The 26,735-nt window shown below is 37.5% G+C and overlaps 1 protein-coding gene across 2 annotated transcripts in view; it reads left to right on the top strand.

Annotated features, from left to right (window-relative positions):
• Positions 1 to 22,337, top strand: part of LOC132132274 (integrin alpha-1-like) — a 47,463-nt gene extending 25,126 nt beyond the window's left edge. For both annotated transcript variants that reach the window (XM_059544649.1, XM_059544650.1), the window contains 25 exons: positions 143 to 264; positions 943 to 1,091; positions 1,453 to 1,603; positions 1,739 to 1,913; positions 2,291 to 2,364; positions 3,291 to 3,435; positions 4,153 to 4,295; positions 6,405 to 6,548; positions 9,151 to 9,411; positions 10,287 to 10,417; positions 10,992 to 11,155; positions 11,238 to 11,374; positions 13,165 to 13,275; positions 16,598 to 16,674; positions 17,042 to 17,168; positions 17,312 to 17,392; positions 17,494 to 17,570; positions 18,041 to 18,124; positions 18,406 to 18,514; positions 19,085 to 19,198; positions 19,271 to 19,375; positions 19,463 to 19,573; positions 19,663 to 19,758; positions 21,588 to 21,701; positions 21,817 to 22,337. In XM_059544649.1, the coding sequence (XP_059400632.1) occupies positions 143 to 264; positions 943 to 1,091; positions 1,453 to 1,603; positions 1,739 to 1,913; positions 2,291 to 2,364; positions 3,291 to 3,435; positions 4,153 to 4,295; positions 6,405 to 6,548; positions 9,151 to 9,411; positions 10,287 to 10,417; positions 10,992 to 11,155; positions 11,238 to 11,374; positions 13,165 to 13,275; positions 16,598 to 16,674; positions 17,042 to 17,168; positions 17,312 to 17,392; positions 17,494 to 17,570; positions 18,041 to 18,124; positions 18,406 to 18,514; positions 19,085 to 19,198; positions 19,271 to 19,375; positions 19,463 to 19,573; positions 19,663 to 19,758; positions 21,588 to 21,701; positions 21,817 to 21,879 (3,065 nt within the window). In that variant the 3' untranslated portion in view covers positions 21,880 to 22,337. The remainder of the gene's footprint in view (positions 1 to 142; positions 265 to 942; positions 1,092 to 1,452; positions 1,604 to 1,738; positions 1,914 to 2,290; positions 2,365 to 3,290; positions 3,436 to 4,152; positions 4,296 to 6,404; positions 6,549 to 9,150; positions 9,412 to 10,286; positions 10,418 to 10,991; positions 11,156 to 11,237; positions 11,375 to 13,164; positions 13,276 to 16,597; positions 16,675 to 17,041; positions 17,169 to 17,311; positions 17,393 to 17,493; positions 17,571 to 18,040; positions 18,125 to 18,405; positions 18,515 to 19,084; positions 19,199 to 19,270; positions 19,376 to 19,462; positions 19,574 to 19,662; positions 19,759 to 21,587; positions 21,702 to 21,816) is intronic.
• The last annotated feature ends 4,398 nt before the right edge of the window (positions 22,338 to 26,735 follow it).

Below are 26,735 nucleotides of genomic sequence, written 5' to 3'. Positions count from 1 at the left end.
TTTCAGTCAACTATGCAATTTATTTCCTATGTAAACCTTCTAGTGGCTGTTGGCATTCAGCTTCCTTTTGGGAATTTAAATGAAAGCAATGTGATATTTATTTCTCTTTCTAGCTATAGAATTGTTTATTTGCTTGTTTCAGAGTGCAAGCAGGATATGGACATTGTCATAGTGTTGGACGGTTCCAACAGCATCTACCCCTGGGAACACATCACAGAGTTCCTGGTCAAATTTCTCCAGAGCATTGAAATTGGACCAGCCCGGGTGAGATTTTTTATTATTATTATTATTATTATTATAGTGCTCTGGAGAGCAACCATGTCGTTTGTCTTGAAACACTTTAGAAATGACATCAGTTAAAAATAAAATATCCACTTGCTGCATCATTGGATGTTTAACACAAGCTGATTTCTGAAAGGAATAGTTGGCCCAAAAAAGATAAGTGTCTCAATATACTACAAAAACACTGATAATGAACTTTTTGGGGGGTGAAATAACCCTCTACATAGGGGTTTTTAGTGATTGGATTTAAAACTGTTTTCTAAATTGTATACTTGTTGAAAACCAAAGCGATTGGGCTTGTCAAAGTTGTGTGCAGTTAGTCGCACATAAGTGGAACTGTCATCAGCTTATACTAACATCCGTACAAGGAGTATTACATAAAGACTTTCCATGGAGAAGCTGCTAGGTGGTTTGAACGAAATAAAGGCTTTCTTGAGCATGCTGTTGGAAAACGCGGCTCCAGAAGGTTTAGCTGGGGGAAGACCACATATTCCATGGTTAAATAAATGTTCACAGAGCTTTTTTGAGAGAATGACTTCACTTTTGAGTCAGCACAGACAGAGACATTTAGCAGAGAGAGACAACGGTGTGTCTGAGGGCCACCCAAACTACCGCCTGAGCTTTATGTGTGAGTTTTTGTTTGGGCTTTTGCTTCTCCAGGTGGGCATTGTGTCTTACGGAGACGACGTCGGCCACACCTTCAACCTCAGCCAGTTCACTAACACAAAAGACCTTCTTGAGGAAGCTGCTAAAATACCTCAAAGAACCGGCCACAAAACCATGACAGCTCTCGGCATTGATACAGCAAGGTACCAAAAGACAAGTCTCACAATTTTATTTGAAATTTGAAAGTAAGCTTAATCTTAAACAGAAATTTCTGGATAACATAATCATTAAGCAAAAGGTGCAATAAAAAATTCTGAAATTAATCTAATTAATTAGATTCAAGTTGTTAGGGTGATATTTCCCCGGGCGCTGCAGCATAAATGGCCGCCCACTGCTCCAGTGTGTTTTCACGGTGTGTGTGTGTTCACTGCTGTGTGTGTGCACTTTGAATGGGTTAAATGCACCAATTTTGAGTATTGGTCACCATACGTTATTATTATTATTATTTGTAATGAAAACAACTCTATAAAATTATAATAATTTAAAGCATTTTCACTTCTGAAGGAAAGAGGCCTTTACAGTGGAGCGAGGAGGACGACCAGGGGTCAAAAAAGTCATGGTGATCGTCACAGATGGAGAGTCACATGACCACTACAATTTGAAAAATGTCACTGATGAGTGTGAAAAAGATGGGATTGAGCGGTTCGCTGTTGCTGTAAGTATATTCATCCATTTATGATGAAAAAATTATAATAACATAAATACTGTGGTGCATGGATTCAATGGTTCCTGTTGGCAATATAGATTGCTGTTCATTTTTAATGTGGCATGTATAATTTGTCTTTTGTAGGTCCTTGGTGACTATAATCGACAGAATAAAAGCATTGAAGAAATAAAGAAGTTTACTAAAGAAATTCAATCCATTGCTAGCGAGCCCAAAAGTGATCATTTCTTCAATGTGTCGGATGAAAGAGCATTAGTGACCATCGTGGATGCCTTAGGAAGCAAGATCTTTGCCTTAGAGGGTAACGTACCTAAAATAGTACAACAACAAAATTTCAAATCCCTAACCTTAAGCATTAAACGTACAGTTAGATATAAGATTTTTACATGGCAGACAATAAATCAGGTGAAAAAATTTGTAGACTGACATTAAAGGAGTACTTCACCCAAAAAAGAGAATTGACTGACAATTTACTCACTCGAGCCATCCAACAGATTTGGAGAAATGTAGCATTAGATCGATGCATTTTCACAAATGGCACTCTCCCATTTTCTTCCAAAAATACAACAGTTATAACTATATCTTACTGCAGATATGTAAATCATTTAAAAATGTTTACTGTTGAGCATTTTTCATGAAATCTGTGTCAAAAATGTAAAAATGGCCTCTGTCTAACAGCCACATCTGAGAACCACACCTCCTCGTTTGAGATGGAAATGTCTCAGTCGGGATTCAGCGCTCACACATCTAAAGTAAGTGTGCCACTCTCTTGAGTATTGTAGTATACAGTAGATCAGATTCTGACACGCCCGATTGATCTTATTCTGACATCCTGCTGCTGGCGTGTCATATCTAACTGCAGAGGAAATATGAAAACGTTCAGTGTTTGGTTTTGAATCACAGAAGGAAGTGCTGTGAGTCTGTCAGTCACTTCCTTTCTCAGTTTGACAGACTGCAGTGTTACTTCTCTAGCAAAAATTGTAAAGCATCGCTGGGTAGTCTGTAAACACATAGAGCCTTAGTCGTTAAATGTGAACAGAACAAATAAATTGTTTGTAAAAAGTCATTTTCACATTCACATTCACAAATGGAGTTTAGGGTGAGACACTTATGGAAGTAAATGAAGCCAGTTTTTGGAGAACTTTCACACTTCTTTTCTTTCACACATTAATTCTTCCGTTAAAACTTGTGTGAGATGCAGAGCAGTTAAAATTTTAACAGTTTTAGTTTTTAGGCACTGCAGAGTAAAATAGGACATAATACAGAAAATGATTTTTTTTCACAGTAAAATCATATTAATAAACATATTGTTTGTAGCTATGCTATTGACTCTGTATTTTAACTTCCATTCACTTCCATTATAAGTGCCTCATTAGCCTCATCTCCCCATGTATATTTATGCACATTTTTGTGATTTTGTGAAATGCCATGATTATATAGGAAGTGCATTAAATCTTGAAATGCCTATACAACTAATGTGCTCAATTCATGGAGCTATTTTAGATTCTACCGAAACTTTGACACATCAGAGCTCATCATAACATCATTAAAGAAATCCATATACAGTATATCCACTTCATCACAAACATGCAGTATAGCACCTCACATATGGTAATTGGAGCTCAAATGTGCTTGTAATTGTAATTATATGTAATATAACGTATATTTTTTCTTACAGGCAGGTGTGATGCTGGGAGCCGTGGGTGCTTTTGACTGGAACGGGACTGTAGTGATGCAGTCTGGGCAAGAGTTTGTCGTTCCTAAAAAAAACAGCTTCCACGACCCTGCAGTGCAGAGATACGAAGGCATGACAGGATACCTGGGTGAGGACTATGAATGGCATTTAACTTCTTCTTTTGGGCCACTTTTATTATAAGTAAGAGTGAATAAAATAAATAATTTTTGAAATGAGCACCTCAGAACAAGTTTGCGTCCCATCCATGGCAACAACTGTTTTGGTTTTTGTCACTAACAGCTTTAGTAACTAGCTATTCCTCTAACTTCATGCCTAGTTAAGGCCTAGAAAACTAGAATGGCAATAAGCCAAGGCCTTAAATGATTATAAACAAATAATAAACAATAAAAATGTTGTATATACATATCAGGAATTTTATTTCCTTCATACAATTCTCCTCGGAGAGACATGGAAGCTTACAATAGAGGACAGTATGGTGCTAGTAGTCTAAACATATTGTCATGATCTCCTGCTGTCCCATAAACGCACATCCCCTTTTAAGGACGTCGCTCCGGAATGAAACAAAAGCAGTAAGTTGAAACGACTCTGCCTGATAAACGTGTTTGGATAACAAGCTGCACAGAAGCAGTGTTTTGTAAATGCTGATTTGAGGAAAAAGATTTATAATCAGTCAAGCTGGTTTATTTTAGCATTATTCCCAACAATGTCTGTGTATGCTGTAATGAAACAGTTTATGATTTGGGCCCCAGCTGTTTTGTATTAAGCATGCAGACTGCTGTAAATGGCTGTGAGTTTGAGTTAGTTGTGTGATAATAAAGGTTGCAGTGTGGTTTTTTGTTTGCAGGTTATGACGTGCAGTCAGCGCACACACCCCACGGGGTGCTGTACATCACAGGAGCACCACGGTTTAACCACAGCGGGCGGGTCACGGTTTACCGCTTCGATGGAGAAAACGTCACCATCACACAGACGCTGGAAGGAGAGCAGGTACCTTCAGAATCACAACCTCTAACAATTTTGGGTGGATCTGACATAAACAGACCATATTATACCCCAAAATCAAAAGAGGCTACAGAAATTATATAAAGAATAAGATTTTTATAAATTAATATGAATGAATTTTGAAACATGTTCAGATCACACCGAATTCAAAAGAAAAAAATAAATTCTATAAATAAAACATTATATACATACAAAATATATAATAATAATAAATTGTATATAAATAATATATTTGAATATAAATTATATATTTTATAATGTTTTATAAATTATTATATAAAATAAATTATATATATATATATATATATATATATATATATATATTAAATTTTATAAATAAATACATAGAAATACATAAAAAAAAAAATTTTGTTCATTTTGTTTAAAATATTATTTAAAGGTCACGTTTTTCGTGTTTTTTTGAAGCTTTATTGTGTTTACAGTGTGCAAAATAACATGTTCAAGTTTCGCGTGTAAAAAAGCCACAGTATCTGTATACCGCTGTTTTCACTGTCATAAAAACGGGCTGATGACTTCCTTGTTCTATGAAGTCCCTCCTTCAGAAATACGTAACGAGTTGTGATTGTGCCAGCGGTTCCTGTGTTGTGATTCGACAGCAGCTGAGCGCAGGCTGCCCTCCTGGAAACACCATTGGTCTAGTTTTGGACTAGTTTTGAGAAGCAAGTGGGCAGGATTTGTATTGAAAACCTGGCAATCCTGATCTGAACACACGTGCTGGAGATGTACTTTTAATCACAGAACGCCTTTACTGATGAGATGCGCATGAAAATCGCATTTGATTTTTTTGCACAGCCCTAACATCTAGTTAACAAAGCTAAACAGCGTTGCCCTTTGTGTAATAAGTTACAAAAACTGTTAAACGCACCAACTTAAATAATAAAATACACTTACCTTTTGTGGTCCATAAACAAAACCTTCTCCAGACAAAGAGGGAACTGCTCCATCTTTTAAGAATAATCTTTGTGCGAATCCGGAATTAAACTAATTGAGATTGAGGAAGCTGTCCTCAGCAAAATGTGCTGCACATAGTTTTACATGTGGATTATAATTTTCGGGAACCGAGTTAAACATAAATTGTAACCATTGATCTCTAAGTACAGCGTCCCTGGGAAGCCCAAACAAAGATTATTGGACTTCGAGATGAAAACAGCGTTTCGACGACATGGCGACAAACACAAACGCAGCTCTTCCTCTTCTCCGTCGGAGCGCAACAAGACCACGCCCCCCTGTTTGTGTATTCATGTGGGCGGAGGTTAGTCAAAAAACTGTTTTAGTGATGTCATTACTGCAGGAAGTAGAGGGATGTAGTCCAAACGGGTCGTTTTTTGTAGGCGAATTCTGTTAAATAAAATATCTCGCTTGGCATTGAACTTTGAGCTTTAGAATTTTACTGATATTATTTATACTCTAACAACAACATTACACACTAACTAAAGTTTAAACATGGGATCACGAAGAATGGGACCTTTAAACAAAAAAATATTATATATATATATATATATATATATAATGGATATTCTATCAATACATTTATAGTGAATTTTAAAACAAGTTCAGGTGACATTTCACTCCAAAAATCAAAAGAAGAAAATGTAATTATATAAAGAAATTTTATTTTAAATTGTAATTTATATAAAATTAATTTTAAAACAAAACAAAACAAGACATTTACCACATTTACCATAAAAAGAAAAAAAACTAATGTATATTAAATATATTTTTAGGAACATGTTTTTTTTATTGTGACATATATAACACAACACAAACATTATATAAATATATAATTTTGTATAGTTTTTAAAGTAAGCATATTTCCTCCAAATTGTCACTGTAACATTATTAATGTAATTTTAACTGTTGAGTTTTTTTTTATTGCCATAATTTTTTAAAGATTTCCATTACTGCGAGAAAAAAAACACTTTTAATTTAAATGTTTTTTAAACAATGTACATTAAAAGCAATACTACTTTAATGCAAAAAAGTGAATAATATGTTTTATCTAGGGATTTTTGCATGTTTCCGTTGCAGTTTTATTCTCAGTAGTATTTATTAAGTGTGTCATGTTCTTGTTAGATCGGCTCCTATTTCGGCAGTGTTCTCCAGACGCATGACATCGACCGTGACAGTTACACTGACATCCTTCTGGTAGGAGCTCCCATGTATATGGGTCCAGAGAGGAATGAACAAGGTCAAGTCTACGTCTACAAACTCAACGAGGTGTGTATGTGTCTTTAATCTGTGTGTGATATGCCTCATTCCACATACTGAAAACATGTGAAGGAGAGTGTAGTACCTCCATTCCACGCAGAGAGTATATGAGAGCAGTAAATCTGGATCTGTCCTCGGGGAGTGTGTGTTGTGTTGGTGATCAGCCTGAGATAAGTGCTCCCAGAGCAAGGGAAGGGATGGAATGAGAGCCCGGGTAGGAGCTTGGCATCATGGGAATGGGAATCTAATGAAACTTTAAAATCTCCAGCAAAATACCAGCCTCTGTGGAGCACCTGCTCTCAACAGCTTCCAAATAGTGGCTTAAATGGAGCAATTTCCATCTGTTTTTAGTTAGTTTTCCAGTGGTCTAAGTGAAGCACTTGTTTTTACAAGGCAGCATTGTTTTGATTGCACATATTGTTCATGTTTTATCTCCACAATTTTCAAATAAAATAATTTAACATCAGTTTAAATTTCGTTGACAAATAATTTTCGTCATAATTTTCGCCAATTTCGAAATTTTTTCACAGACGATAACGAAATAAAAACTAATTTTGAAAGACAAAGTATATTGAAATTTTCGTCCAACGAATAAAAATGAGACAATGTTTAGTGAGGGATGACTGTAACAGCCTACTGATCTATCCGGCGGGACATAAGCTAGCATTCACTTGCTGCATGTCCTATAAAAAAGTTCCAAATGTCAATACCTGGGAGTTAGAGAAGAGCAGACGTGGATAAATTTGAAAAGCATGACGACACTAAACAAAACTTAGTTCGGTCCAGTTTTCTGAGCGCACACATCACACAGCGCACAAGTACTGAATTCAGCTCACTTTCACATCACATGAATGGAAATACTCACAAAATTATTTCTAAACGTCCATTTTGATAAGTATTCATGTAAACACACTCAATTAAGTCTTAAGTGAACGTCAACAGAATAAAATAAAATCTTAAGATATTTAGTCGACTAAAACTAAACTAAAACTAAAACAATTCAGATGACTAAAATATGGATACAAGTAAATGGCATTTAAGTTAAATGACTAAATAAAAATTTGCTGTCAAAATTAACACTGCTTAATATTGAAACTCCTTTCAATCTTTGGGCATAAATTCAACTCTTAAAACCGCTTAAAAAGCCTCTGATCTTCTTACAGTGTTTGCCAAGAAGGTTTAACCAATGTTCAGGAAATCTAACCAACAATGATAAAATTTTGGTTTTGGGAGTCCCAACAACAGCTGGTCATACATGCAAGATCAAAAAAACACTTCCATTGTCTTATAATATGAATTATATTATGAAGATTTTTACCTTACTTGCTCAATGACTCCCAAACAATTCCCTCAATGATTCATTTTTCCAAACCTCTGCTTTGCGTGACATTAATCTGTGGTGATTGTTCCACCACATTTGGTCTAGTTTTTATTTCATTATGCCTGATAAAGCAGCATTTGAAAAAAAAAAAAGTGACATGACATTCAGCCAAGTATGGTGTATCCATACTCAGAATTCATGCTCTGCATTTAACCCATCCAAAGTGAACACACACGGAGCAGTGGGCAGCCATTTATTCTGCAGCGCCCAGGGAGCAGATAGGGGTTCAGTGTCTTGCTCAAGGGCACTTCAGTCATGGTATTGCTGGCCCGAGACTCGAACCCACAATCTTAGGGTTAGGAGTCAAACTCTCTAACCATTAGGCCACAACTTCCCCAACTGTGAGCACAGTGTTGCTTTGTGTACAACGTTACCAGGGAAACCGTTATTTTTACCATTCTAAAAGCCGGAACTAGTGGCAAAGAATGAATTTGCATTTTCATTCAGACCAATGCGCAAAGACCAACAAGTGTGTGGGCAATATGCTAAAGTTTCATGTAGACATCACCATGAAACGGCTTGGGATTCGTTTTAAAAACGACTCGTTTCAATGATTCAGAGTTGACTCTTTCTTTTGAGAGACAATAACTTTATACACGGTGCACTTTCAGATTTAAATCTTTGCAGGATGTTTTAATTCACGTTTTCAAAGAACTGTGTTACACACTGCATGAAAGGTAATAAAAAAAAAAAAATCTATAATAGGGGCACTTCAAAATAAAATCTTTTTAGGGGCTTTGTAAATTCTCACCCAGTTCCATGGAGCAACTCTGCAAAATATTGTAGAAAATCCAGTCATTTCAATTGAAATTGGTGCAATTGGTAGTTTGGCATGAAGTTACAGTGAAGTGAAGTTCCCTGTGCAGATTTCGCTCGGAGTTTGTTATTGAATTTCTTCTGCATGCTCTGAGGCCCAAGTCATTTTTTATGTAGGAAAAAAGAGTCACAGTCTTCCCCGGTAGCAGCAAATTTAATTTCTTTTTAATTAATACTTTCAGCCAGTTTCCCAGGACACATGGAATGGAAACGGTGCTTACTGGCAAATGTTCTATTCAATATACAAATTTTCTGCATGAGTTAAATTCAGAACTTTGGATGGAAACATAGCTATTGATTGGCAGGGTTCGAACTTACATTTTTTTAACCCATATCTTCAACCACTAGGCTGTAGGCCACCCTGAAATCTTCAGTCTCAGGCATTTACATCATGTGTCTGATTGTTACTCTCAGAGCGGGCTGTTTGAACATGAGATGACGCTGAAGCCGGTGAATCAGACCTGCTGTACGGCTCACTCCCAGAGCAACTGTAAGAGCGTCAGTAAGAACGAGCCCTGCGGCGCACGCTTTGGCACCGCCATCGCTGCCGTCCCCGACCTCAACCTGGACAGGTTCAACGACATAGTGATCGGATCACCTCTGGAGAACGACCACAGAGGGGCAGTGTATATTTACCATGGCTCTCAGAAATCAATAAAGGAGAAGTATGTACAGGTAAAGGATCTTCTAAGCATAGCATCAAATGGTCTTCAGCATGTTTGAGACCAAAGATCCCTTGGTGGGTAGAAAGGATCCCTGTCTAAAACAGTTGCATTTTTACATTCAAACAGTAATATATTCACGTATTCAGTGCTTACAGTGTATTTGTGACACTTACACTGCAAAGCCAATAAAATATATGAACATATACTTGTTCATTCATTTATGACATATGTCCTATAGAGGGTCACAGGGATGCAGGAGCCTATATATTTGAATAAAGATGGGACAATTTAAAGCTATTTAACTTTATCTGGACTTGATGTTTAATTTTATATTAATATAAATGTTTATAATAATAATAACAATAGTCACACTGTAGTTTCTCACTATTAACTAACTATAAACTATGATTTTACCTCAATAAACTCATAATTTGCTGGTTTTTAATATTTAGTAAGGATTTTGTTAAGTTTAGGTGTATGGTAGGATTAAAGGATCTAAAATATTGTCATGCAGAATAAGGCATTAATATGTGCTTTATAAGCACTAACAAACAGCCAATATGCTATTAATATGCATGCTAATTTTATTTATATAAACTGCAATAATGTTGTATTCCTGGTTAATGCATATAATGCAATATTTAATATGTAATTATATGCTTTATTAATTAAATATTGCATTTCTGTTTAACTCATATAATTAAGTATTGATTAAGTACATATTAGTAAACTGTGTTGCATTTTACTTAATGCACATTGTAATTTCCACACATCGGACAATAAATGATTGGACCTCCTCCAGTGTTGCTTCCCAATTTAAAACCCTGCTCTAAGCACCTACAGGAATTAGCCATGTTTAAATGATCTGTTTATGTCTGTGTTTAGCGTATTGCTGCCGGAGGAGACGGAGAGAGTATGAAGTTCTTCGGCCAATCAATTCATGGTATCATGGATTTGAATGATGATGGCATCATTGATGTCACTATCGGAGGAATAGGAGGAGCCGCGCTTTTCTGGTGAGCTTTCATTGAATGTATTCCTCTTTTTCTATCCTGTAGTACAACATTTTAAATTCCCACTAATCTCTGGGGCTAAAATAAAATCATTGGTCTGTAACTTGCACCCACTACCCTCTGGACCTCCAGCTTCCTCGTTCCCACCCGCAGCAGCTGTCTCAAATTTGGACCCAAGCCGAAATATCTCACATCGCAGAGGCTTGTCCGTCAGGGGTTATGTCCCTCTGCTACGACCCATTTCTGTGTCAGAGTGCCTCCATTCACCAAAGAAACTCTTGGCAGCATTTCCTTTCTTAGAGATCACAAATTCCAGAACGTTCACAAATTGACCCCTAAAAACCGAAACCCTGTGACTGTAGAGCAAAAACATGGAGTATCACAAACTGCAGGAGATCTCAATTTGCCTTTTATTTGACCACATATTGCATTTTTGGAGACCATCATTCTGAAGTGTTTAGTTGGACTGAATGATCTATGATCCAGCTGTTGTTGCACAGAATGAAATTAGACACCTATTAATCCTCCATATGCAGCTCTGTTCAAGTAAACATCTTGTTGAATTTATTTAATCCAGGTCTCGGGATGTTGCAGAGCTTCTTGCCAATATGACCTTCGACCCTAGCAAGATCAATCTGCAACAGACCTGTCAGGTTCAAGGGAGGACCACAGTATGTGTGAAGACCATAGTGTGCTTCAAATACCGAATCAAGTCTGACAAAGTCACAAAGATAGAAACTGGTGAGTCACTGATGCACATTTCTTTATGTTTTGTCAGTCAAATCTTTCAATATCTGCTTTTTCTAACTGTGTTTTCCTGCAGTCATCAGGTACAGTTTAACGCTGGACTCACTGAGAGCGATTGCAAGAGGACGGTTTAACCAAACGGACAACAGGAGAGTGCAAAAGAACGAGTCAATTGTGCATGAGCTTTGCAGAGAGCACACCTTCTACACGTCGGCAAGTAAATCAGTCTTCTCATACGCAAGAGAAACCCACAAACCTCCATTTTTAGCTTCTTTATGTTCAGTATAAGGTGTTTGTGTGCATAAAGAAGAAGCACTACTAGAGTTTTCAGTTGCATGACAGTTATCTAATAGTGTAGCTTTTCCAGTATCAAACTCCTTTTTAGAACAAGTAACAAAAAACAGGATGTTGCTCCTTTTGTTTTTGTTTTTTTGACAAATAAACGTGGCAATAATCAGAAATAATTTTCAGAATTATGATGTTTCTAGTTTTATTAGTTGTTCATTCATTAAAAAGTATACTAATATATACAATTACTTTAATGCCCCTCCTCTGTGATGAAAATATGTGTAAATCTTTTTGAATTAAAAATCATTTTGATATTTTTCAGGTTGCTAAGATCGTCCTGATATTATAATGAAGATTAAATGGATGAATTTCTTTAACATTAAATCTAAAGAAGTAGTATATTTATTTTCGTATCTAATATATTGGATACTGATATATTATTATAGTTTTAATTAATATTTGAAATAAGATGTTACTTTAAACGTTTGTATTTTTATTTTAATAATTTTGTTAACTTTTTAATCTTTTAAACCCTTTTAATCTTTTTATTCGTTTTTTTTAAATGTCTGTATAGTTTTAGTTTTTTGTTTTCATTTATAATATTTATTTACATTTGTAATATAATTATTTTATTTACATTTTAGTTTTTATATGATTAGTTTGTATATTAATAATTTAATTTAAACTAACTGAAAATTTTGTCCTGGCACCTAGCTGAAATAAAATAAGTTTTTAATATTTAATTTATTTTTATATTAAATTATTTTCATTTCTTGTTTGTTTCATTTCAAATATTGAATTTTTTTGGTCATGGTTTTAGTTTTTGTTAACGATAATAATCCTGTTAAGCAGTTTGGCATAATATTTCATTACTATTATTGCTTCTTTAAGCAGTTTTGTTTAAATATAAGTTTAAAAAACTTTGATGTGGGGTGCTATTAATGTAGAAATATGCAGGGAAAAAACAAAATGGTAAAAAATATCTCAGATCAATAAGTATCTTAAAGTATCAGATGATTTGACCTTTTATGACAAGACATAGTTAAAAATTGTAAAAACTTTCTGAACATAGTGATTAGGATTACATTAAATATATTAAAACAAAAATCTGTTAGTGCACACACTATATGTTGCTTCGGATAAAAGCATCTGCCAAATCTCTAAATGTACAGTGGTAGCTTGTAATGGAGACTGTGCACTCTCTCCAGACGAGCTGCTTAGAAAACCAGTCCCTCCTCTTCTCCGAAACCATTAACTGTCTATCTTTCTTGCGGCTGATCTAAATTATGTTACGTTTAACATTTCTCTGTAGATAAAGAGCTTAGAACTAAGCATTTGAAACCAAAGGACTTAAGTTTAATAAAAGCCAGAGCTTCTCTGATCAAAGGCCCGAGGCCAGCAAAATCCACCCAGCCTCCATCGAGAGACTGCAGCACGTCCTGCTTCGCTGCATACTTGCCCTCTGATATCTAGAGGAAGTTTGCTGTCCTTGAGCAAACTGGACATTCTGAAAGAAGTGACACCCTCTTGTGTCAGTGATGGACAGTATGAAATATGACTTCAATCATACAAGCCAATAATATATAGTTGATAATAGAGGCTGCTAGCGACAGAATGAATCTAATACTATTTCTGTAGCTTTTTAGTCCGTTTATGAGTTGCTAGACAGACGTTAAGCTGAAAAAAATTGCAACATCCTTTATTATCCCCCACAGGATAAACTGGATTTCAGAGACCCCATTATGGTCACGCTGGAATTCGGTCTAGTGGATGAAGACTCGGGTCCAGTCCTAGACGGGGAATTACCAACGTCACTCAACAAGACTGTAAGATCTCATTCTCTCTTCTTCTGTCAGAGCCGGAGTGGGTCATAGAGTGTAATGTTCACTGCTCCAGTAACCGCTGCACTGGCTGCTGCAGTAATAACACTCATTAAAGAAGGAGGGAATGTGGGTGGGTGGCAGCTGTAACCAAGGCTAATGACGTCTTTTTACAAGTATTTTACAAGTGCTGGGAGACTTTCTCAATGTCGAACTGCTCTCTCACACGCAGTTATGTTGAGATTATTTAGCTAAAACAGGGATAGACTGGCATAAGAAACATCTAGACTTTTCCCAACAGGCCAGTCGACAAGGCCAAAATTATTTTTATTTATTTTTATTAACTATTAACTCGCTTTTTTGCTCATGACAGGTGAAGTATAATTATTCAAATTTGAACCAACCTGAACAATTTCATTGTGAGATTTGATTAATTGAACATTAGATCCGCTTTCTTTCTTAAATTTATTTTGCAATTTAGCTATAATGTATAATATACACACACACACACACTGACCATTTTATTAAGTACACCCTGCTAGTATCAGGTTGGACCCCCTTTTGCCTTCAGAACTGAAAGTCTTCATGGCATATATTTAACAAGGTGTTGGAAACATTCCTCAGAAATTTTGGTCCATATTGACATGATAGTATCAGATTTGCTGCAGATTTTGTGGGCTGCACAACCATGATGCCAATCTCCCGTTCCTCCACATCCCAAAGCTGCTCTATTAGATTGAGATCTGGTGACTGTGGAGGCCCTTTCAGTAAAGTGAACACATTGTCATGTTCAAGAAACAGTCAAGAAACTATCCTGCTGGAAGATGCCATCAGAGGATGGGTACACTGTAGTCAAAAAGGGATGGTCATGATCAGCAACAATACTCAAGTCGGCTGTGGTGTTTAAACCATGCTCACTTGGTACTAAGGGGCCCAAAGTGTGCCAATAAAATATCCCCCACACCATTACACCACCAGCAGCCTGAACCATTGAGACAAGGCAGGATGGATCCATGCTGTCAAGTTCTTTACACCAAATTCTGATCCTACCATCTGAATGTCGCAGCAGAAATCGAGACTCATAAGACCAGGCAACGTTTTTCCAGTCTTCAATTGTCCAGTTTTGGTGAGTCTGTGTGAATTGAAGCCTCTGTTTCCTGTTCTTAGCTAACAGGAGTGGCACCAGGTGTGGTCTTCTACTGCTGTAGCCCATCTGCTTCAGGGTTTGATGTGTTGTGCGTTCAGAGATGGTATTCTGCATACCTTGGTTGTAACGAGTGTATATTTGAGTTACTGTTGCCTTTCTATCATCTCTAACCAGTCTGCCCATTCTCCTCTTACCTCTGACATCAACAAGGCATTTTCAGACCATTAAGTTGTTTTTGAAAAACTCATACCAGCCTGTCTGGCAACAACAACCATTCCCAGTTCAAAGTTACTTAAATCCCATTTCTTCCCCATTCTGATGCTCGGTTTGAACTTCAGAAAGTTGTCTTCACCACATCTAGATGACAAAATGCATTGAGTTGCTGCCATGTGATTGGCTGATTAACAATTTGTGTTACCAAGCAATTGAATAGGTGTACCTAATAAAGTGGCCAGTGAGTGTGTATATATATATATATATATATATATATATATATCAGGTTAATATAGAAATACTCAAAAATATAGTGCTGTGAGATAAAACAAAATCATTATTAACCTTATGAATTCTGAACTGTTTTTAGAAAGCAGAAACCAAATTTGTGAATTCAAATTTAAATTATTTTTTAAATATATTTAATAAAAATGTAAAACAAATATATGTAATGACTATAGAAATAATTCAGTTCTATTCATGTTTATTTATATAGTTTTTTTCTTGACACAAGTCGTTTCAAAGCAGCTTCACAGTAAAGTTTCTACATTTTATTTAGGAGTAGCTTTTCAATGATGACTATCTCAAGTTGATGTCCATATGGCAGAAATGTAGAGTAAAAATCATGCACTTAATTAATGACATGTATTCAAACAAATGGTAAACACTATTAACAGGAATGATTATATGTTGCAATCAAACTTGATCATATGTTGCAATCATGTTGCAATCATACAAAAATGTGGTAGTTTTGTATGTTGGTTTAGGGTTGGCGTCATTTGAGGTCCTCAGAGGGGTTGGCATCATCTCTTCTCCTGTGTTAGGTCATCTCAGGTCTTTGTTAGGGCTGAATCTAGACGAAAGCTTGTGTAATTCCTACCTAGAAACAGAGAAGGGAAATATTAAGGTAGCTGCTGTTCAAACCAAGCAAAAAAGGATAATGTGTTCAAACCAAGCAAAGAATGATAATGTTCATTAGATCAGATATGACTGCAGTACATGATTATGAGTTACATTATGTAAATGCTCAGCTAAAGAAATGTCTTTAATCCAGATTTAAACAGTGAGAGTGTGTCTGAACCCCAAACAATATCAGAATGGTTATTCCAGAGTTTGGGAGCCAAATGCGAAAAGCTCTACCTCCTTTTAGTGGACTTTGCTATCCTACAGTAGGTACTACCAAAAGTCCAGAGATTAGGGATGGATGGATTGTATGCGTGATAGAAGACTACTTAGGTATGCAGGTGCTAAACCATTTAGACCTTAGTCTAAAGTAGTAATATTTGATAACTGATACGGAATTAATAGGTAGCCAGTGAAGATATTGTAAGATTGGTGTAATATGATCATATTTTTTGACCTGGTAAGAGCTTTTTTTTTTTTTTTTTGGTCCAACAAGTAATATCTCTGTCTTATCCAAGTTTAATAGGAGAAATTTATTGGTCATCAAATCTTTTACATTTACCTACCCCTCACAGAAATATTTCTGCATTTTAATACAATTAATAAAACTTTATTTTAATGCCAGTTTTACAAATGAGGACATACATACATACATACATACATACACAAAGATACCCAAGCAAACAGCTTTGCAAACTCACAAGATAAGGTTATTGGGAGGAAGAGCATATTTTCCATCACTGAGTATTGTTCATCTCTGTCACTCCCTGAAGTTTCTGTTGTTCTTATGTTCTCCTTATTAAAAGCAATCACGAATGAAAACAAACCCTGACACAAATATCTGTGGGAAACTGCAATTAAATGACATTGTTGGGAAAGGGTACGAAGCAAAATTTGATACTGAACAGCAGGCAGGAGAATGTTTCAGACCAACATTTTTTGGCAAACAATGTTTGGCAAGCTTGAAGGGATGACAATGCTTTTGAAGTTTGTTTTATGACCATTCAAGTATATGTCAGAATAAATCTTCCTTTCTAACATTTTTATGTATTTTCTTTGATGTAGATTGCATTAGTGGACTGCGGGAATGACGAGAAGTGTGTTGCTAATCTACATCTTAAAGCCACTACAAACATCTCAAGGTATTATTAGTAGTTTTTAATATGAGATCAGTTAAATAATCATATTTTTCTTTCTGCTTATTTCTTTGATTATATATATGTAAAATGACAATTCAGATAATTATGACGTGTTAGTGGTTGTATGATTCATATGGTAAATGATTCCTTGTTTATGCCCATGTATTTTTGTTATTTCCTGTTGTCTGCTGCCCCCTTCTGTTGACTTTTGAGAGAATAAATATTCCCTGTTAGGTTCAGCACAAGTTGTTCTGTCAAAATGATCAGCCTTAGACTTGTCTGAAAGACATTTTAGACAAGATAACAGAAGCGACCTAGAGCACTAGATGCAAACTGACTTTGTCTTTCTCTTACTTCTGTATTTCTGTAGTCTTCTTATAAAAAGCAGCCAGGAGAAGTTTTATGTCAACATCGACATCCACAACAGCGGAGACAGTGCTTACAATACCAAGGTTACATTGAGCCACACAGAAAATCTCAACTATGTAAAAGTTGAGGTAGGATTTGTCATCTGTAATGTGGCAAAAAAAAATGTTTTGATGGAACAAATCAGTGAAAGCTGAAGTCATTTAAATATAAGTACAAATATATTTACAATGAAAAAAAAAATCAGTTCATATCTGTTATGACTTTTTTGCAGCCCAAAGATAAGGACTGTGAAACTAATTTTACCAGAATATTATGTGCAGTTGGATATCCTTTCCTTAAAACCAATAAAAAGGTGAGATTTGCCTTTTGCTGCTAAGTTAACATGATTTAAATAATGTGCATTATTATACTGTATCTCATTCTGTATACACTCTTATCATTTTTATCAAACAGGAAAGTTTCAGAATCCAATTTGAGCCCAATCCCTCTCATATTCGTAAGGACATTGTGATAAATGTTACTGCAACTAGGTACTTTTTACTTTTTACTGTTTGACTCAATTAAATAAAGAATGGTTTCTGCCCCTAAATGAAATATATATATATATTTTATAAAAGGAAAATATAAATATATATATTTTTTAAAAGGAAAGATCTTTTTTATCTTACAATTCTGACTTTGAACTTCTTGCAATTCTGACTTTTTTTTCCTCAACTGAGGGAAAAAAAAGAGTATTTTCTTTCAAATGCAACTTCATATAATGCAATTTAGACTTTATATCTTGTTATTTAGGAGTTTTTCTGAGACAAAAGTTAGAATTGTGAGTTTATATCATGCAATTCTGAATTGTGAGAATTGAGTTGCAAGATGTAAACTCACAATTGTGGGGGAAAAAAGTTACAATTGCAAATATTTTTTTCACTTTCATTTTGTGGTGGATACAAGCTTCCATAAAATAAGGGTACAGTATTTTGATATATATTTAAAATTTTGACTGCAGTGATAGTGAGGACAAAGATTTGAAAGACAACTTTGTGAGTATCGTCATCCCTGTGAAGCATGAAGTCAACCTGAGATTCTCTTCGTAAGTGGCTTTTTAAACCAACCAATCACCATTTCCAAAAAAAGTGACAGAGATGAACTGCACCAAGATTTACAGATGAGATTTATTCAGTTTGTTTTACTGAATTTGACATTATAGCCATTTCATTCTGAAATATATATCTAAAATGGATTCTAGATTTAACAAATATTAAGTAATTGGCACCATTTGTATAGTAAATTTTAATTAAAAATGATATTATGTTCAAATTGTATATACACCAGGAGTACTGGACAGAGTATCAAATCATGTTTTTATTTTAGAAACAAGTACATGAAGGGGGACCACATCATATTAAAAGAGAAGGAGAAGATACCCAGTGTTTTTAACCACACTAGTGTGATCGGAGACGAGGTGAAAATCAGCTACACGGTAAGACTCAAAACATCAACCTGGTGGTTGAATCACTTGTTTCAGCGCATCATGTGAAAAAAAAAAGAGGAACTTAAAAGGAGAACTTTGTCTGGGTCACAGTAGTCCCTTACGAAAGGAAAATATATTTACCAATATATTTCTTAAAATATATTGTGATATATTGTAATATATTATTTTACCTTTTTATTTTCTAATATATCATATATTGGAATACAATTAATAATATATTGATGATACATATATTACATAATATATTGCAAAATATATAAATGATTACCGCTTTCAATATATTGCAATATATTGGAAAAAATAAATATATATAAGAATATATGCCTAATATATTACATGATATTTTCCAATAAACTTCAATATATTTTTGTTTCATAAGGGGTTAAAATGGTAAAAATGGCTCAACTAAGATACTGTGTGGCCGACCAGTCATCTTGAAACCAAATGGATCTGCCAGATTGTCATTTGGTGTGGCTATGATCCAGATTTGTATAAACTGGTTTGTATGTGAATGCTGTATTGATCCATTTCTGATTGATTTCCCTTTGCATTCAACAGCTTGAGAGAGATCCTGAAATGCCAAGTCCTCCGCTGCTGCTCACGATAATGTTCCCATATCAAACAGCTGTCAAAAACTTTCTGCTGTACTTGACAGATCTCACCCACACAGCGGTAGGTGCTTCGATTTCTCACAGTACGTGACTGGCTCAGAAATATCTCAAGTACCTCATTTCATTCTTATAGGACATCAGCTGTATTACCAGTAGAGTGATTAACCCTTTAGGCATCAAGCCTGACAAGCCTTATCCGGTGAATCCTAAAAAAGAGACCTTGAGTGTATATCTCTTGGTAAGCATTGATTTTCTCTTGAGTGAATGTGAAATGGATATCTGATGGTAAGTGTTTATCTTATATATTTTTTTCTCTCTCTTTCAGAGTTGCAAAGAAAAAGGAGATCACTGCATGTCGTTTAGCTGCTTCATCCCACCTGGAGACATCAAGCAGATCAACACCACTTTCAGATTGTGGCGACCCACCTTCATCAAAGTACATGCTTCATCTTCTCATCTGCTTTCACAGTTCTGCTGCATGTCATCTGTCGGTATTCTGTAGTAATAGTAATAATTCATCTATAGGGAGAATTTTCCAACATTCACATGACTGTTGACGCCAAGCTGGAGAGCAAGAACCCGGACCTGTTTGTGTTAAATGATAACATCAAGATCAGAGAGGTATGAAATCAAACCAGCCCTGGATTCTGCACTGATATCAATATGAGCAGCATTTCAGAAAGCCTTAAATTAACTTTGTTGACCATTAAGATTAAATTAGATTTGCATCAGGTTGAGTCTATATGTACTATAAAAGTGCTTGAGGGATTGTTTTTAATTTCACACGTAAAATGTCCCTAGTACCGGCCAATTACTTGACCTGTATGTGTTGTGAATAATCCATCTGGAATCATCCTAAAATTATGTCATGACTACACTGTATTCATGAATACACTAACAAACCTTTTGCTATTGATGGGTAACCCCTGATTATTCTGAGCTGTAGGCAACAAGCAGAGAAAAACAGGAGGAACGCAGTGATGTTAGAACTGAATTGACATTTTCATGTTGGCTGATAACTAAAAATAAAACACTAAAAACTAACAAATGAATTAAGGCATTTTAATATTATAATGTACATCAGATTTCCTCTGTTTTTAATTATTTATTTTAAGTGAATGTTTGCTAAAGTAATCTAAATAGAAACAATTTAGTATTTATTGCAAGCAGCACATTTAATGAAAACAAAACACTCATGCACAGGAGAAAACACAGACACAATAACTGTGTTATCTAGATAACTAGATAATAACTATATTAGTGTCCACACTAACACATGATAGCATTATGTTTATTATAAGCATGTGCTACAGTTGTGATGTCTGCCTCAAGCTCTTTACAGCAGGATGGATTCTGATTGACTGTCAATGATTTTGTCTTTTATCAGCTGAAAAAAAAAAAACAATTCTAAAACTGATTCCAACTATATTGCCGTTATTGTATAATTGTAGTATGGACTTTAAAACTATATTGTTATCATTATAGTTAAAGGGTTAGTTCACCCAGATAGCAAATTTATGTAATTAATAACTTACCCTGATGTTGTTTCAAACCCGTAAAACCTCAGTTTATCTTTGGAACACAGTTTAAGATTTATTACAATTTATTAAGATTTATCGGTCTGCTTCACGCTGAATCACACATGCGCAGTATCATCAGCTCCTTGGTTCACGAATCGGACGCGTCTGACAGAAATGGTTCTTGACTCGTGAACAAGTCAATGTTTTGTTCGTTATCTGGCTCAGCTCGGTGTTCATCTTCAGTTCTCTCTTCACAGCAGTTCAGTCAGTGTACTGTTTGAGTACATGAATTACTCCGGGATATTGGTTTGTTTGAACTCAGAGGGAGTGTCAGCCACATTAAAAAAGTTAACAGCTTAAGTCATTTGTGGATTAATGTGTATTAGAGATGCAAACCGTTTAAAACGATTCAGTTCGATTTGGTCAACTGAATGATTCGTTCGTGAACCGGATATCCAGACTGCTTTGATTTGAACTCTCTCTCACAGCAGACACGGAAGACAATGCTGAATAAAGTCGTAGTTTTTGCTATTTTTGGACCAAAATGTATTTTCGATGCTTCAAAAAATTCTAACTGACCCTCTGATGTCACATGGACTACTTTGATGATGTTTTTCTCACCTTTCTGGACATGGACAGTATACCGTACACACAGCTTCAATGGAGGGACTGAGAGCTCTCGGACTAAATCTAAAATATTTTAAACTCTGTTCCAAAGATAAACGGAGTTCTTACGGGTTTGAAACAACATGAGGGTAAGTTATTAATTACATAAATTTGCTATCTGGGTGAACAAACCCTTTAACGTCCTTGGTGTGAACAGACCGCCAAGTTAACAAATTGGCTTAAATCTCTTGGGGCACTTTTAAATTAGCACTTGAACGCCATTTTAGCTTTGAAATCGTGACTAGTGTTACATCTTTACTGCAGGTGAAGATTCAAGTCACCAAAGACGTGCGAAGTGGAATCCCACTATGGATTATTATCCTTAGTATTCTTATAGGACTTTTAATACTGGCACTTGTTATCTTCGCCTTATGGAAGGTAAGCATCAGTAATTTGTTTATGTTAGTTCTTTTGCGCATGCAATGCTGAGTATTGATCACGGCACACTCACAGTTGACTATGAATGTTGACTATATTGAATGTTCTCCTCCAGGCTGGATTCTTCAAGAGAAAATCAGTTGAGGACATGAAGGAAGAGATGAAGGACTCTAATTGAAGGCTTTGGATCTTTAGCCTCCAACCCTCAGGTCAACTCATACTATAATGCTAGCCAAGGTCATGGAGATCACAAAACAGAAGCGTCACCTGGGACATTCAGAAATTTGACAATGAGAGTCATGTAGAACATCTGGGTTCACACATAGCGAATTATTGAGCATACCAAAGAGAACCCAGTGCTTTGCTTGACACTGTGATTTATCTTCATGTTGCTCACTGCAAAATTTGACTGAATGCGAACTCAAGTGAACCTTTGAGATGCCATAAAATTTTGCCAAACCCAAAGAGTCAAGCTTGAACAGCAGAGTACCAAAGAATCATCTAGCCTGAACTTGACATCCCACCAGCCACCCTTAAACCCTCATCTGTAACCTCCCTACGGCATTCATCATCAGCATAGCAAGGATCAGGAACCTGTCTACAGCGATCTACAATCCTGTAATCACAACCAGACACTCTTATATGGAGGTCTCTTCCAAGAACTCACTTTTAGAGCTTGTTTTGATGAACATCTGTACAGTGCTGTTTTTCAGTTCACAGTGTTTATTTTGATTAGTGTTATGGGCTATGAATATTGGCACATTACTTTTTTTCTTGTTGTTCACAAAGTAATTTTTTGGCACTGACAGTTTTCCCGCTTTTTGTCTTCAAGAATGAAGAGAAAAAGGTCTGTACTGTAAATGTAAAGCTTTAAAGTGTATATAAAATTATGTTTGCAATATCACATTAATGATAAATTAATGGCTTTATCAAAATTATTGTGTCATCTGCATTGAGTGTGATACATGTCTTGTTTTCTGAAGCAGAAAGCGTCTTCATGCCCGCATTTCTCAGGTATTCCAGATGGTTTGCAGTTAATGTCTGGAATTATAAAATTGGACTGTCATCGACTTATCTTGTAATTTCTTTTCCATATGTAAATATTAGAAAAACAATCACTTTACTGATATTGAAATGTTAAAGTTAGAATGTGTATTTCATGCACCACTAAAGCAGCTGCAAAATAAATAATGACTGTTTTCAAACAGGATTCCCAAATGCTCTCCAATTGGTCGATAGCCCTGCCCTAAACTCACACCATTGGTTGAGTTGGTATTGCTGTTGTTGGTGTAACGGGGCAAACCAGATGGGAGATGTGCGGACCCATACACAAAGCTTTTGACAAGATATGGCCAGAAACTGGCATAGATCAGGTGATGGCAAACAGGCGTGTAGAAGGAAAGGCTAGAGCAGTCCGAGAAACAAGCAAGGGTAAATCCATGGCAAACGTAATCCAGCAGGGTGAGACAAGACAGATAATCCAGGTACTAGCAAGGTCCAGGCAGGGGCAAACAGTATCCAAACAAGAGGAATAATCCAAGGCAAGCAGGCAAAGCCGTGAACACAGGGAAACAGGCAAGGCAGGACTAAGACTAAACTTTAAACTCAAAAACAGGCTCCGTAGGGTAATGATCAGCTAACTAGCGATAAGCTGAGTGAGTTCTCTTTCTACACTGCCCACGTCTGCCAACCATGGCAGACCAATCGCTGCAGCGATCAGGGAGTCCTGCTCCCTGTATATAAACCGCAGCTACCTGCCATTTCGTCATTCTCGTTCTCTTCCCCGTGAAGATTTCGGAAGCTGTCCTCAGCAGACTTGGAGAATTATTGCTAAACAGTTTATCGACGGAGCCGCAAGGTAACGTCCCAAACGCAATATATTCTTAACGTTTGTCGAGTGACCTAACACTTAAGAGTAAGATAACTAACGCGTCAAGGCGAGTTTTCTACTTTAAGTTTTTCTACTTATTTTTTTTTAGAGTTTTTGGCGTGCTCACCACGCACCAAAAAAAGTAGGAAAAGAGCTCTCTGTCGCAGCACAGCTCCGTACTAGCTGTCATGTTGTGGTGGGCTTACCGAGAGTGCAGGCTTCATGGCCACTGCAAAAGAGCCGGAGAACCCCGGAGGACAGGGCCGTCCTCCTCATCCGTGTGCGTGCGGAATGTGGATTTCTGCGAAAGATTCACACGGTCTCTGCATCTCCTGCTTGGGTGCTAAACACGCTCCGGCAGCGTTGACCGACCCCGAGGGCTGTCCCCACTGTGCAAAGTTCTCGGTCAAAATCAGAAAGCGAAGGCTTCGCGTTGCAGTAGCTGGGAAGTCGGACCCATGCCTCTCTGCTCAACCCAGAGAGGAACCAATGGATTGTCCACAGGCCTCCAGCTCCTGGGGTGAGATGATGGAGAAGGTGTCACCCGTCCTTCCCCCGCTGTTTGGAGATCCGTTAGCGGGAGATGAAGATGATGATGACGAAGTTTTGTCGACCATCCTCGAGGATGAGGATGACGATGATGAAGATGCTATTTGCTATTCTTCGAATCATTTGCATCCGAGCCGCAGGGTAGCGCTCTCTTCAACCGGGGCTTCGTTGCCAGGGAAAACAGAGCGCTTCGCCGCCTCTGTTTTTCAAAAGATTTATAAATCCTCTGCACTGGCCGTACATGCTTTGAACAGGACGTCCCTCCTTACAGCCTATCAAGTGGAGTTATTAGAGGAGATGGGGCATCAGCTGGACTCCGGTTCTCCCAACACAGTGCTCTGGGAGGAGATATGCGTCATTGCAGATTTAAACCTGCACACGTCCCGCGGAGCAGTTCAAAGTTGCGGTCGGAGTATGGGCTTAGCGGTTGTGGGAGAGAGATCGCTATGGCTGGGTTTGTCAGGCCTCTCTGACAAAGAAAATGTGGAGTTTTTGGATGCCCCTATCGATCCGAAGGCCGCAACGGTAACAGCTATGCATCAGCAATGTGACCTGCGGAAAAAAGAGGGAGAAGCATTCGAGGTCTGTCTCCCCGGAAAGCCGACAGCTCGTCCTTATCACCCAAGCCGTCCGAATTTCAGGCCTTCAGGTAGAGGAGGTCATTCGGATTATCAACCTTCCCATCCTGCTCCGCCGCAGCCGGGAAGCGCGGGCCCTCAGTCAAAGCCTGGTTTCGTGAAACCGAAAAAATCGTTCGCAGCCGCAGCAGCGAAACACTGGTCGGCCCCCTCTCAGGGGAGCAAAAAGAGGCTGTCGACCTGAGAAATCAGTTTGGCAACAAGAAGGTTTGGAGACAGCACTCAGGGTTTCTTTGTCCCATCCCTTCTAAACGATTCATTTCTCCCTCCTGCGGGGAAACGGAGAAGGAATTTAAATGTGCAAAGTGTTCATGTGGGCAGTTCAAAGTCCAGTGTTCACGGGAAAATGGCACATGTTCACCTGGCGCCCCCAAAGAATTGTCTCTCCCTCCACTTACGAGGTTGGTTCTGAGGGAGGAAAGACAAAAGTGTGTTAGCATCCTTTCACAAATAAAGTTTTCCCTGTTGCATCCAGGCCAAAGGCCTAGGGCACAGAGCGGGATGAAAATAAAAAGATATCACAAAAAAGAAAAACAATCACAAAAAATAACGAATATAACTCCTTCGATGGAGCGTTATTCCCCCCCTTTGCCACTAGAGGGTGCCACAGCACCACCAGTGAGCGAAGCCGGGAAGGGCTCACTCGCTGCTCAAGCAGAGAACTGGCGCGCATGCGCAGTTCATCCCTGGGTTTTAACCACGATAAACAGAGGATACAGACTACAATTCGCTGTAAAACCTCCAGTGTTCAATTGAGTGGTGATTTCAGTGGTTATTTCTCTTTAATGAGAAGAGGAGTGATAAAAATGATTCCAATGGAGGAAAGCCAGATGGACTTCTACTCCCGTTATTTTGTGATTCCCAAACGAGGGGGAGGTCTCCGTCCCATTTTAGATTTACGGGTCCTCAACAAACACCTCAGAAAATACAAATTCAAAATGCTTTCGCTCAGAACTTTGTGTCAAAGTATTCTTCAAGGGGATTGATTCACCTCAGTGGACCTCCAGGCGCATATTTTCACATAGATATTTTTCCTGCTCACAGGAAATATCTAAGGTTCGCTTATCAGGGCACAGCATACGAGTATATGAGAATCCCCTTTGACATGGCTTTAGCACCCAGGGTATTTACCAAATGTGTGGAAGCGGCTCTGACACCGTTAAGGAACGGAGGAGTCAGAGTTTCATCATATCTGGACGATCTGCTCATCTGCGCACCGTCTCCACATCAAGCAGAGAGCGATACACACACACTAGTGATGCATCTGGAGACATTAGGTTTCAAGATAAACCAAACGAAAAGTTGTCTAATTCCTTCATAGGAAATAGTCTGCTTGGGTCTCAGGTTGAATTCAGTGAGGTTTCGAGCGTTCCTATCAGAAGAGCGCATCAAAACATTTCTCAACTGCCTCTCCCTCTTTCAACGAGAGAGTTTAGTCTCTTTCCGAATGTGTCTTCGACTACTGGGTCTGATGGCCTCAACAGTGTCAGTGGTTCCCCTGGGACTGCTGAGAATGAGGGATCACCAGAATGCATGAGCGCTCTCTGTCATTGGAGAGCCCTGTCTTTTCTCAGAACAGGATGTCCTCTCTGTCCTGTACTATTGAGGAAAGTGGTGACAACAGATGCATCTCTCACGGGCTGGGGGGCAGTGTTCGAGGGCAGAACAGTGAGGGGAGTTTGGTCTTCAGCACTGAGAGAGAAGCACATAAATTTTCTAGAACTACTTACAGTGTTACTAGCTCTGAGACATTTTGTGCTTTTTCTCAAGAATCATCACGTATTGGTCAGGACAGACAATACAACGGTGATAGCCTACAAAAACCAACAGGGAGGAGTGCGTTCTCACAAGCTCCATTTGTTAGTGAAAGACCTGATTATTTGTAGCAGCAGGAACCTCCTGTCATTACGCGCAACGCATGTTCCAGGAATAATGAACAGGGGAGCAGACTTACTGTCCAGAGGGAATCCTCTGTAC

Source organism: Carassius carassius, chromosome 49 (assembly GCF_963082965.1).
Source record: "Carassius carassius chromosome 49, fCarCar2.1, whole genome shotgun sequence".
NCBI lineage: Eukaryota > Metazoa > Chordata > Actinopteri > Cypriniformes > Cyprinidae > Carassius > Carassius carassius.
The sequence above is the reverse complement of the archived record's forward strand: the minus strand, read 5'-3'. Positions and strand labels throughout refer to the sequence as shown.